General features: G+C 41.2%; 1 protein-coding gene across 1 annotated transcript in view; it reads left to right on the top strand.

Moving 5' to 3' along the window:
• The window catches only part of LOC111153498 (G protein subunit alpha q), a 303,307-nt gene extending 289,484 nt beyond the window's left edge, over positions 1–13,823 (top strand). Inside the window, exons 6-7 of the mRNA XM_022512555.1 lie at positions 607–760; positions 11,087–13,823. Coding sequence (XP_022368263.1) covers positions 607–760; positions 11,087–11,277 — 345 coding nt within the window. The 3' untranslated portion in view covers positions 11,278–13,823. The remainder of the gene's footprint in view (positions 1–606; positions 761–11,086) is intronic.
• Positions 13,824–14,238: the final 415 nt, after the last annotated feature.

Here is a 14,238-nt window from a genome sequence, read left to right as displayed (position 1 = left end):
TCCAGAGTCCCCAGCCCCAGTCCTGGGATGGATGGGACCAGATGAGCTGGCTGGCTAAGCTCATGACCATAAACCAGAGACGAGTTGTTCCATGGGATGTGGGGCCTGGATTTGGACCGGGGGCCCCAAATCACGCTGGGCACCATGAGAATAGGAGGCTATGGCTTCTACCACCCTTGGGGAGCGGTGGAAGTGGACTGAATCCCAGGCAGGCGTTTTTGCTGCTGGAATCCTGGTCATCATGCACAGCCCTAAATCAGGCGGCTGGAAAGTATCATCCGTGTGGCCAGGAAGAAATGTCCCCGTGCACCAAGGCTTTTATATCCCCAGGCAAAGGAGGACTCCCCCAAATTTACTGCCTTTTCTTGACCTTCGGGTGAGAATGATCTAGCGGTGAGTGTGTCTGTCGGAGGAAGAGCTGGTCACCCGTGTCAGTCTGAGAGCTTTCTTAATGAAAGAGCCGATGGGTGTCATGAACCCTTTGCAAGCAAATCCTAAAAACAACTACAATTGGAAAGCCTGCAGAAGATGGGTTGTACTTCCAAAACAATACACGGTTGGAGTAATCATGTAATTCATGCCTTGTTTTTCTGATTTCTTTTCCAGAACCGAATGGAGGAAAGCAAAGCACTCTTTAGAACAATTATCACCTATCCCTGGTTCCAGAACTCCTCGGTTATCCTATTCTTAAACAAGAAAGATCTTCTAGAGGAGAAAATTATGTATTCCCACCTAGTTGACTACTTCCCAGAATATGATGGTAAGTGGGCACTCTTCAGCCAGCCCAGTAGCTGGGGGTACGTTTGGCGGCCCAGCCGGTCCAAGAGCTGACACCGTGCAGCCCATCGTCGCTGCCTTTGTCTGCAAAGCCTGCCTGTGTGATTGATGAAGTAGAAATGACTGTTCACCCCGCTCTTTGAGGACCTCACATGTTTCAGTCCCCTGATAATGCTCAAAGTGATAGCAAAAAACAAACAAAAAAAACCTACATGTTTGGAAATAAGTGGATCATGGGAGGGAACAGTCCCACAGCTTTGAACAACGGTGTTTTTGCCATTATGGTCCCGTTTTGTTCACGGGCTACTCTTGACTCTTTCTGGAAAGAGAACAGTTTTGTGTCAAGAGCCCGTGCTCTGAAATCACTCCATGCAGGTTCATACCCCAGTTTCGATACTTCCCATCTATAGAACCATTATCAAGTCACTTCATTTCTCAGGATTTTTGGCTCAAACTCATGCAATTGTAGGCTATACTAGACCAATGTATGACATTTTAGTATGATGGGGGACACATGGTGAGTGGTAGGTTTGTTTTGTTGAAGGTTTCCTTCACTGTGCAGAAGCTTTTTATGTTACTGTAGTTTTAATAGGGTTATTTTTGCTTTGTTTTCCATTGCCACAGGAAACATAGCTAGAAATATGTTGGTAAAGCCAGTAGCAAAGAGATCACTGCCTCTGTTTTTTTCTAGGATTTTATGGTTTCAGGTCTCAAATTTAGGTCTTTAATCCACTCAGAGTTTATTTTTGTATTTGAGTTTATTTTGCATATGGTGCAAGAAAGCAGTCCAGTTTCAGTCTTTTTCATGTAGCCGTCCAGTTTTCTGGACCGTGAAGAGACTGTCTTCTCCCCATTGTGTATTCTTGCCTCCTTTGTCACAGATTAATTGACCATGTGAGTGTAAGTTTATTTCTCAATTCTGTTCCATTGATCTATGTGTCTGTTTTTATACTGGAAACTTAGTGTTGTGATTATACAGTTTTGCTGTAGATCTGGCATTGTGCGACCTCCAGCTTCTTTGTTCTTTCTCACAATTGTTTTGGCTCTTCCGGGTCTTTCGTGGTTCCATACAAACTGTAGGATTGGTTGTACTCTGTGAAAAATGCTCTTGGTACTTTGATAGGGATTTTATGGAATCTGTCCATTGCTTTGGATAGTACGGACATTTTAGGGATACGGATTCTTCCAGTCCAGGAGCATGGAAAATATTTGTGTCATCTTCAGTTTGTCTCATCAGTGTTTTGTAGTTTTCAGAGTACAGATCTTTCACCTTCTTCATTAAGTGTATTCCAAGTATTTTATTATTTTTGGTGCAATTGCAGTGGGATTGTTTTCTTCATTTCTTATTCTGCTACTTCTTTATTATTGTATAGAAATGCAACCAATGTGTACTACTTTTGTATCCTGCAGCTTTACTTATTACTTCTAATAATGTTTTGGTGGAGTCTGTAGGGTTTTTCTGTGTATAGAAATGCACTGGACAGGGGCGCCTGGGTGGCTCGGTCGTTAAATATCTGCCTTCAGCTCAGGTCATGATCCCAGGGTCCCGGGATCGAGCCCCGCATCTGGCTCCCTGCTCAGCAGGAAGCCTGCTTCTGCCTCTCCCCATTCTCTTGGCTTCTGTTCCTCTCTCGTTGTGTCTCTGTCAAATAAATAAAATCTTAAAAAAAAAAAAAAGAAAGAAATGCACTGGACAAATAATAATAGTTAAACCTCTTCCTTACTAATTTACATGTCTTTTATTCCCTTTTCTTGTCTGAGTGCTGTTACTTGCACTTGCAGTACTATATTGAATAAAAGTAGTGAGAGTGGACATCCTGATCTTGGCGAAAGAGTTTTTTCCCGTTGAGTATGAGGTTAGCTGTGGGTTTTTCTTGTGTGGCCTTTATTATGTTGAGATACGTACCCTCTAAGCCTACTTTGTTGAGGGTTTTCATCGTGAACAGATGTTGAATTTTGTCAAATGGTTTTGCTGCATCTTTTGAGATGGTCATATGGTTCTTATCTTTCGTTTTATCAATGGGATGTATCACATCGATGGATTTGTGAATATTGAACCACTTTGGATCCCTGGAATGGATCTGAATGGATCTCATGTGAGCATGGTGAATGATCCTCGTACTGTGTTGTTGAATGTGATTTGCTAATATTTTGTTAGTTTTTGCATCTAAGTTCATCAGAGATGTTGGCCTGTAGGGGTTTGTTGTAGTGACTTCGGTTTGGGTAGGAAGGTAATGCTGGCATTGTAAGCTTTCCTTCTCCTATTTTTTTTTTTTTTTAAGATTTTATTTGTTTACTTGAGAGAGAGAGTGACAGAGAGAGCATGAGAGGGGACAGGGTCAGAGGGAGAAGCAGACTCCCCACTGAGCAGGAAGCCCGATGGGGGGCTCGATCCCAGGACTGCAGGATCATGACCTGAGCTGAAGGCAGTCGCCCAACCAACTGAGCCACCCAGGTGCCCCTCTTCTGCTTTTATAATAGATTAATACAGATGATTTGGAATAGATATTTTTTTAATGTTTGGTAGAATTCACCTGTGTAGCCATTTGGTACTAGACTTTTGGTTTGTTGGGAGTTGATTACCAATTCTATTCTGTTACTAGTAATTGATCTGTTCAGATTTTCTGTTTCTTCCTGATTCAGTTTTAGAAGATATATCCATTTCTTACAGGCTATCCAGTTTGTCAGCATATAATTTTTTGTAGTAGTCTCTTATAATCCCTTGCATTTCTGTAGTTGGTTGTTACTTCTCTTTCTTTCTTGAGGAGTTTGACTGAAGGTTTATAATTTTGTTTATCTTTTCAAAATACCTGCTCTTGGTTTCATTGATCTTTTCTATTTTTTAGTCTCTGTTTTATTTACTTCTGATCTGATTTTTATTATGTCCTTCCTTCTACTAAATTTGGGCTTTGTTCTTTTTCTAGTTCCTATAGTTGTAATGTTAGATTGTTTGAGATTTTCAGTTCTTGCAGTAGGTCTGTATCATTGTTAATTTCCCTGCTTTTGCTGGGAAACGGCTTTTGCTGCAGCATATCAACGATTCTGGCCCTTTGTGTTTTCATTTGTCTTCATGTATATTTTCATTTCTTCTCGGATTTTTATATTGACTCATTGATTGTTTAGTACCATGTTGTTTGGCCTCTACATGTTTGTTTTTTTCCATTTTTTTTTCTTGTTACTGATTTCTAGTTTTATATCATCATGGTCAGATGCAGGATATGATTCCAGTCTTCTTAAATTTATTGTGACTTGTTTTGTGATCTCTCGTGGAGAATGTCTCATGTGCATTTGAAAACAATATGTATTTTCTTGGTTTTGGATAGAATTTCTGAATGTATCTATACATACATATATTTCTGTATACGTCTGGTCTAAGGTATCATTCAAAAACAAATCCTTCTTGATTTTCTGCCTGGATCATGTATCCATTAATGTAAGTAGGTTTCAAAGTCCCTTAGTATTATTGTATTACAGTCAGTTTCTCTCCTTGTATCATTAATATTTACTTTCTGTATTTAGCTGCTCCAGTATTAGGTATAAATATTTACAATTGTTTTACCATCTTGATGGATTAACCCCTTCATCATTATGTAATGCTCTCGTCTCTTGTTACAGTCTGTTTTAAAGTCTGTCTTGTCTGATATAAGTATTGGTAGCCCAGCGTTTTTTTTCACTTTCATTTGTAAGGAATATTTTTATCTGTCCTTTCACATGCAGTCTGCATGTGTCTTTAGTCTGAAGGGAGTCTCTTGTAGGCAGCATTTAGAGGGCCCTGGGTTTTTTTAATCTGTTCTGTCTCCCTATGTCTTTTGGTGGATCATTTAGGTCATTTACATTTAAAATAATTGTTGATAGCTCTGCAGTTACGGCCATTTTGTTAAATTTCATCATTCTCTGTTCCTTTCTTCTGCTTTTGCTCTGTGATTCATGACTTTCTGTAATGTTGTGCTTGGCTTTCTTCTTTTTTGTGTATCCATATGAAAGGTTTTATGCTTGTAGTTACCATGAGGTTCATATATAACATCCTGAGTATATAGCAGTCTGTCAAGCCAACGGTTGCTGATGTTTGAATATGTTCTAGAAGAACTTTTTTCTCCCACTTACGTATTGTTCTCATTTTACATCTTTTTATTCCTAATTATCTTCCAACTATAGCCTTTTCCACTTCAAGAAGTCACTCTAACGTTTCTTGTAAAAATTCCTTTATCTGGGAAACTCAATATCCCTCCTTCAATTCTGAAGGATAACCTCACCAAGTAGTCTTGTTGGTGGCAGGTTTTTTTTTTTTCCCCTTTTAGCACCATGGAGCTGGCTTCCCCCTTTCTTCTGACCTGCCGTATTTCTGCTGAGAAGTCAGCTGAGAGACTTAAGGGGTTACCTTTTCCATGACTTTTTGCTTCTCCCTTACTGCTTTTAAAATTCTCTTTACCTGTTGTGTCTGCGGGCCTCATCCTGTTTGGGACTGTCTGTGCTTTCTGCACCTAAACGTCTTTTTCCTTATGTGGAGGAACTTTTCAGCTGTTACTTCTTCGACTAACTTTTCTGCCTCTCTCTGTTCTCTTTCTGGTGCCCTGTAGTGCAGATGTTTGTTTGAGGTTATCCAAGAGATCCTTTAACGTATCCTCATTTAAAAACAATTTTTTTTTTTTTAACATTCAGCTTGTGTGTTTTCCATCAACCCTGTCTTCCTTCTCGTTATTTTGCATTTCTGCGCACATTTACTATTGATTCCCTCGAGTGTATTTTTCATTTCAGTTATTGTATTCTTCAATTCTGATGTTTTAAAAATACATTTTCTATCTCATTATTGAAGTTCTGAGTTCCTCCACTCTCCTCTCCAAGCCAGGGAGCATCTGCGTGACCATTAAACTCTATCGGGCATATTGCTTATCCGTTTTCGTTTTTTTCTGGGGTTTGTCTTGTTCCATCATTTGGAGCATTCGCCTCTGTCTGCTCACTTTGCTTGACTTTCTGCATTTGTTTATAAGAAGTAGACAGAACGGCTCCTTCTCCTAAACTTGATGGAATAGTCTCCTGCATGGTTGTCCCCCGTGTAGACCGTGTGTGCTTGGTCACTTTGGCCAGAGCTGTGGCTGGCATGGGCTGGGGAATCCCAGAGCACTCCATGCTGGGGTTGCCCTGCTAGGATGGCTGGAGCGGAAATGGGCATGCGCTGGGGCAGTCCTGAGTCCTGGGGCTCTTACAGGTAGCACCTTGGCAGAATAGTGAGATCTGAATTGAGTTCAAGCTAGGGGATCCCAGGGCTCTCCATGCTGAGGGTGTGTTGCCAGGACAGTTAAATCTGGAGTAGACACAAGCCAACATATCCCAGGCAGGACAACTGAAGATGAAGTACGTGCAAGCCAGGGGTCCTAGGGCTCTAACCACAAGGGGTGGTCCCAGGGCTCTCTATTCAGAGGATGCTCTGCGAGGATGAACTTGAAGTTCAAGTAGGTACAAGCCAGGGTGTCCCAGGGTAGTCCGCACAGGGGGCACCATGCAGGGTAGCTGGGCCCGAGTCGGGGTACACATCTCAGGGCATCCCAAGGTGGCCTGGCAGGGCTGCTATCAAGCCAACATGGTAGGAGCCTGGAACATTCCGGTGTGCTTTGCACCCATGTTCTCTTGGTGGGGTCGCTAAAGCTGTAGTGAGCATTGACCAGGGGGTCACAGTGTGCATGGTGCTGGGGCCACCTTGGTGGGAGGGCAGAGGAGGTGGTATGGGCTAGGGGCCCAGGGCTCCCTGAGGCAGCAGGCCCACTAGGGCACCCACAGTCTACTCCCATCAAGGTGGAGGGGTGCATCAACCGTAGCATCTACCAGTCCCTCTGACCAGGAGAGAGTTCCAGCAGCTCCCTCCTCCGCCTTTTGGCAGGTTTGAAGACTGGTCCCTTACATTTTAGTTGCCCTTGCAACCCTCAACATTTTTTCTGTGCCCATAGACAGACGGATCTGCTCACAGTCCCTCAGTACTGTCCCCCTCTGCCACAGTTGGTAGCATTAGGGGTGGGGCTCCCCCCATCCCTGTGTCTTCCTCTCTCTTGCCATTCTTTATGTGGTCTCTCCCTGTGTTGTCGTGCTGAAGCTGTACAGTCAGCCCTCCGTTCTTCAAGAGGATTTGCTCTAACAGTAGGTGTAGATAGGGTGTCTCCTGGAGGAGGGGAGTTAGGGCCTTTCAGTGTCGCCACATTGCCCCAGAACCAACCTTACTCTCCGGTCCTTTACAGAGAAAGTGTGCCAAACCCAGATGCAGATGAACGGTAGTTGAGAGGACAGCTTGAATGTCACCAAGTTCCAGCTCTGCCACTTATGGGCATTGTTGGCTTAGACAAGTCTATTCAACTTTTCAGTTTCTTCTTAAGTAGAAAAGAATTCTACTTAAGTAGAATCCTGTGTATATCCCTAGCATGGGATCTGGCACAGAGAAGACCACAAACCCAAAGTACCCCTTCTAAAGATGTACGTATGCAACATTATCCACATAGGATCTGCAGTGGGTACCAGTTCGAGGTTTCTATACTTCTAAAAGCTTCTAAAAACTCCCTCAGAAAGGTGATTACTTCAAGAAGCGAATATGCAGTTCGGCTTCATAGCTTTCTGTGAAGATACAAACACCTCAAGGAGGGAGTTTTTCTCATCTTTTCATCCCACATGCATCTGGTACAATGCTGGCTCCCAGAACGGAAAGGGTTGCATCTTTCGTGAACTCAGTTTCCCTTCTCAAACATGTCTAGGATTCTAAAGGTTGCTGGATGGAAATAGAAACGTTTGGGGGTGCTATAGGGTATTAGAAACAGTACTCTCCATCGTTTGTTAGCAATGTGCTCCCGTCCCCTATCCAAGGACATTTTCCTTTGTGCTTTGCTCTTCCTTCAAAAACAACTACTTCCCTAGCCTAAACAGTCTTTTCATTTTTATGCTTTTTTATCGACCACTGGCCCACCGCTAAGTTATCAATGCCAGAGACTGTGTCTCTCACTGTTCCTGAGGAAACTATAGAAGGAACTTTGCGGGTGGCCAACTTGGTTTCCAACAGCAACACGCCAGTCTTTAAACACAAGCTCAACCTGTAGAAGATGGGCACAAAACATCTGGCTTACCTATAACCACATGTTTGCCGTATGCATCTAGACTGTTCATTTATCTCAGAGTCCCGTGAGAACCAACAAATAGGAAATGACGCCCCACACCGTACGTGGCCCCCGCTCTAGGGCAGCAGGTTTTCATGATGGGCTTGCATATAAGACAACAGGGGCTAAATACAGCACCGCCTGCCCCACAGAGCAAAGCCACGGAGACTCAGGCTACTCAGTACAGCACCCACAGCACACCACCTCTGGGCTTGACTTCTCTATAGCACAAGACTTACTCTCTGTGATAGATGTTTAGGGTTTTTTGTTTTTTGTTTTTTGTTTTTTCCTTTTTGCCACATCCTTCTAATCTCTTTCCCTCTCTCCTTCATCTAGTAAATTTCCCAGATTCCCCATCACCATGAGCATTTTCCTTTCACCAGATGTGCACACACGGCAAAGGTCTGAAAGTGTGAACATATGTGGGGGGGTTCTTGGTTTTTCTTTTTTTTTTTTACTGTTAATCTCCCCCAACATGCACATAACACACAGAGGCAACTTAGCCATGGAGAAAGAAAAAAAAGACACTTATTCACTAAGCAAACACAGCTGTCATTTCATACAAAGCCCTTGTAAGATGAGCTACAACTAAAAAAATTCTAGGCCGACTCTGCAGCAATGTTTTTATAACAAACATGTTTATAGTATTATGAATTTCACACTTCCACATTTCTGCACTTAGAAGGTCTTAATCATAATGAATGCCATTTCTGTATTTCTCTTCCGGAAGAGAAATTACTGTTTCCACATGGACGTGAATTGCAGAATTGTTCCTAGAGGCTGTGGAATTCTGTGCCTGCTAGGATGGCTAGAATGATTTCTTTGTAGTTTGTTTATTCAAATCATGTAATTTATGCTTAAAAACTGAACACACTGCAAGTGCTCTTCGCTGAACTTGGTTGGGTCTAACTCTGATGTTCTTTAGGGTTTAAGTAAAAAGAGCCCTTTTTCCCTCAAATTGAGTAAATACTAAAATCAAAGGGAACTTCCTTCACAAACCAGGAAGATGGGGTTCCTTTATGAAAATAAGAAGCTGCTCCAACCCCAACAACCTATTAGTCCTGGTTTTAAATATTATTACTGCTGTGAAATTAGTGAGTTAATAGCACATCGAGAAAGATGAGACACTATCATGGTATTTGTATGGTATTTTCATTATGACACTGCCTTCTTAATTGCCAACAAGGATTTCAATTCTGGTCACTGAAGTCGAAAATTGAAACATTACCTTTGTTAACTGTGTCTTTATGGCTCTTTCCTCCTTCCTATTGGCAGAGTTAGATAGAAGCTTATGGGGGTAATCCCCAACTTACAGTAAGGACGGCTTGATATCTTCAAGTTGGCTGTCAAAAAATCATGATTCCTTTTGTTAGAAGTGATAGTCAAGCCCTCAGTTGAGTTTTCAAATATTTCTTTATCCTAAACAATAGATAACAAGAATATTGATAGAAAAAAAATGGAAGCCGTGAATCCTGAGAGTGTCTTGTCAGACAGAAGGAAGTAGAGGAGGAGAAGGTTATATATAACATGACCGCCATCTTTCTTTGGACGGAACTCACCGGAAAAAAATGCCAGTGTACATCTATAGAGCCTCAAAGACTAAAACATAGATGCTCAGTACTTAATAGAAGCAGTGTTTGTTTTGATGTCACTAATTAACATTAATTTCAGGATGACATCAGTACATTCATCAGAACCTGTTAAATAGGTTTTTAAAACAACTCTATTGACCTATAACTCACATAACCATTAATTCACCCATTTAAAGCACACAGTTCAGTGCCTTTTGGTAAATTTTTTAAATTATGGTAAAATACATAACAAAGTTTGTGATTGTAACTGTTTTAAAACAATGCAGTTCAGTGACATTAATGCAACCATCCCTCTTCCCGAGACTTTGATCACCCCAAACAGAAATTCTCTAACCATTAAGCAGTAGCTCCTCATTTCCCCTGCCCCCACCTCTCAGTAACCTCAATTGTGGTTTGTCTCTTTTGATTGGCCTATCCTAGGTGCCTCGTCTCAGTGCAGTCCTACATTTGTTCTTTTGTCTGGCCCCTTTTACTTAGCATCACGTTTTCAAGGTTCATGCATGTTGTGCCAACTCTTCTGTGGCTCACTAGTATTCTGTTGTGTGTCTCCAACCTCTTGTTTATCCGTTCCTCTGTTCTTTGTTGATGACCGCTTGGGTTGTTTCCACCTATTAGCTGTTGCGAATACTACAGCAGTGAAACTCATTGTCCAGGTAACTTTTGGAGTCCCTGCTTTCACTTCCTTTGGATATATACCTAGGAATACAGTGGCTAGGTCATACGGTAATACCGTGTTGAGATTTTAGGGGGAACTATCCACCTGTTTTCCGCAGCGGCTCCACCAATGCGTGAGGGTTTCAATTTTTCTGCATCCTTGCCCACACTAATTTTCTACCTTTTTCTGAGCTAGCCCCTCTGGTAGACAGACAGTGGTATCTCATGGTGGTTTGGATTTGCATTTCCCAGTGACACGGGATGCTGAGCCTCTCTGGATGTGCTTATGGGCCAATTGTAGACCTTTGGAGACATGTGTCTTCAAGCCCTTTGCCTATTTTTTAATCAGATCCCCTTGCTGTTGCTGAGTTGGAGGAGTTCTAGTTTCTGAATACTAACCTCGTAGGAGGTATGGGATTAGCCAGCATTCTACACATTCTGTAAGTTGTCTCTTCACTGTCGATAGTGATGCACAACTTTGACGCACAAAAGTTTTCTTGTTTTGATGAGGTCCAGTTTATGTGCCTATGATTTTGGTGTAAGACTTAATTGCAAAATTATTAACTAAGTTTTTAACGTATCCTCAATAGATCACAGTCAGTAGGTCAGTAGATCACAGTCCTATTTCAAGGCATCTAGGACAGTGTTTGGCCTGGAAGAGAGCCTGAATAAAGCTAAGAAAACCTAAAACCAGTCTTTCTCATCACCACACATAGTACATTGAAGGCTGCGTCAATGTGGTGTGCTCAGCAACACTGGCGTCTAGAAGCTAGACGGAGGGACTGGCAGAGAACAGGCCAGAGAGGAACCGTATGACACAGTGTCGTGCGGCTGTCCTCTCCACTCCATCTTTAGTGACCCTGTAAACCCTTATTGAGCGAAGGCATTAACACATCAGCTGACGAACCTTTCCTCTCCTCCCTTGGCCAACAGGACCGCAGAGAGATGCCCAGGCAGCTCGAGAATTCATCCTGAAGATGTTCGTGGACCTGAACCCAGACAGTGATAAAATTATCTACTCCCACTTCACGTGCGCCACAGACACCGAGAACATCCGCTTTGTCTTTGCTGCCGTCAAGGACACCATCCTCCAGTTGAACCTGAAGGAGTACAACCTGGTCTAATTGTGCCTCCTCGACACCGCCCTTCCCTTCCCTGGTGGGCTATTGAAGCTGTACAAGAGGGACTGTATTTCTGTGGAAAACAATTTGCATAATACTAATTTATTGCCGTCCCGGACTCTGTGTGAACGTGTCCACAGAGTTTGTAGTAAATATTATGATTTTATTTAAACTATTCAGAGGAAACACAGGATGCTGAAGTACAGTCCCAGCACATTTCCTCTCTCTCTTTTTTTTAGGCAAAACCTTGTGACTCAATGTATTTTAAATCCTCGTCATGCACTCGCCCAGATAAGGGTTGTTTCTCTTTTTTTTTTCTTTTCTATTGAGCAAAACAAAGCTGATTGCCCTTCTGCTAACCCATACCCGCCCCCCCCCCCCCCCCCCCGCTTTTTCCCCCGGTTACAATGGCCTTTACCTTAGTTCCGTTCTTGGTCAAGTTTTTCTCCCAAATGATACAGTCAGGACAGCATCATTTGATTTAAGCCATTGACATCAGCTTAATTTCAATGTTTGTAGTTTCGCTGAAGGATTCTCAATATTAATACTGTGGTTTCACTGTATGGCCCTGGATATACATACAGAGTTGTTTTATATAAATATATTGTCTTGCCTCACGTTGGGCTAGGATGACGGATGCCCATCTTACGGTTAAGTGTCATTTCTTTTGGATTTCTACCTTCAGCCATAGCTTGGTTGCTCAGAGAGAGAGAGATGCACAAGTCGGTAAGGCAAGAACAGAGACACAAAGTTTTTGTTTTTTTAAATGCCATGTGCCATGGTCCTTCCACCCACCCTTTTTTTTTTTAACCCTCTCTTTAAATTGCAGATGCCAAAAAATATATGTATGTATATGCCAACAGACACTACATAACCCCAAAGGCTGCTACCCAGAACCTTTTTCTTAGGTTGTTCTTGGTTTCTCCCCCTCTTGGTTCAGGTTTTTCCTCCCTTTTTTCCCATTTAGTGTTTGGGCCAGAATTTATTATGGGTGTGTGTTGCCAAAGCTGGCTTTTTATAAAAGGAAGATGGTGAAAATGTAAAAGATAAAAGCCAGTATCTTAAAATGGAAGAGAGTAAGACTGAGTCCTAAAGTAATTGGCTGAGAGCAACCCCGAAACACCAAACAATCAGTAACTGTAAATTTGATTGGCATGGTCCATTCTTTTCTTTGCCGTGAGATCACATTGTTCAGTGTCCATTCCATGTTGCGTGTCTAGATCGGCAATGTAACACAGTGTCTTTGTGATAGAAAACGAAATCTGCTATCTCGTCACTTAAAGCCAGTGTTACTCTTTGTGTTCTTTAAGGTCAAGAAGGTCAGCCAAGAACATTGGTTGAGTATTCTGATGCCTCTAATTTGCAAAACCTTTACTTCCTGCTGGTTTACCACCTTTGGGATCTTTCTAAACTGGTCACTGGTTAAGTTGAACCTAAGGAAGACTTGTGGACTCAAGAGTAGCTTGTCAGCGTTCTATAGAACATGAATTTTGTAACTGAACCTACTAGGAGAGATATTGGGAGTTCTCTATGTGCAATTTATCAACAAATGCAAAGAAAAAAAAGAAACACAGCACATGTATTGGTGAGCTTGAGTTGAAATAGGATTTAAGGAAATAAATCAAGATTGTTTTAAACCTGCTGGAGAGTAGGAATTAGGCCACGACACTGGTCTTACTTTAAGTATCATACTATTTGGCCCAAGTCTAAACTTCCCTATCAATCACTCTTTGGGAGAGAAGAAAGGGAAGAGAGAAAACACATGGCTTATTAGAGGAGTCCAAGGAGTTCCTAAGTCGTGGTAGAACGTTCTCCTTCTTTACTTTCCCAGCCACAAACAACACAGGTTACCTTTTCACTTTGCTCAGAAAGCACCTGTAATTTAATTAAGAACCAGACTGCCTGTAGGTATAGTGCAATTCTGAATGCTCTAATCATTGTACATACATCTCTTGATATTGCAGCATCCTTACTGGCTTTGTAATCATTAATTTTTTGGCAGATTGAATGTGCTGTATTGATATGTATCTATGTAATTGTATGTCTTATAGCTAATTCACATTTTGAATAATGTTATTTTATTTACTTTTTTAAGAGAGGAGAATGTAAATTTGTCAGTTTATTTCTGACTAGGGATATTTTTTTTTCCATTTAGAAAAGAAAAAAAAAAAATCTTACTATCGTACAGAGCGGTACTAGCATCGTGCTGTATAAAATCATTTGCACATTCCTGAGTAGAGGTATACTGGTAAGACCCAAAGGTAATTTCATAGCAAAATACATAAAATCAGTCGGAGCTTTTATACAAACATGGAAACCAACTTTGTAGAACTTTTGCCATTTGACCTAGGATTGGAATATGAGCTTTTATACAATTCATATTCTTATTTGGCAAATGCACAGTTTAGTATTACCTCTCTGATGGCCTTTATTAGAAAGGCAGTTTTAGAAGCTATTGTGATCCACTAAGGAAATGTTTTAACAGCTAGAGACCACTGCTTGCCCAAAAGGGCAATCTTAAATTTGGTGCAGCAAAAAAAAAAAAAAAAAAAAAAAAAAAAAAAAAAAAAAAAAAAAAAAAAAAAAAAAAAAAAAAAAAAAAAAAAAAAAAAAAAAAAAAAAAAAAAAAAAGAAAAAGAAAAAAAGGGAAAAAAATGAAAAAAGAAAAAAAAACAAAAAAAAGAAAAGAAAAAACAGTCAACAATAACATTTGAAGGCCTACAGTGTGTATAGAGAAAACCTCATCACAAGATCCTAAGTGTTACAGTTTTAGGGAATCAAGATATTCTATTTACTAGAGCTATAGTAGATGTAGTCGATTATACATGATCTCAAAGCTCGAAGAAGATGAGCAAACAGGGAAAGATTGTTCTATTTGTCTTTATGAAATTGGGATGGAATTGCTATGTAGAACTGAGGTTTGTGGCTTCACTGTTTGCTGTAGGGTGCATGACAAGATCCCTT

This window comes from Enhydra lutris, unplaced genomic scaffold (genome assembly GCF_002288905.1).
Source record: "Enhydra lutris kenyoni isolate GAN:26980312 unplaced genomic scaffold, ASM228890v2 scaffoldscaffold33, whole genome shotgun sequence".
Classification (NCBI taxonomy): domain Eukaryota; kingdom Metazoa; phylum Chordata; class Mammalia; order Carnivora; family Mustelidae; genus Enhydra; species Enhydra lutris.
This window is presented reverse-complemented; position numbering and strand designations above follow the sequence as displayed.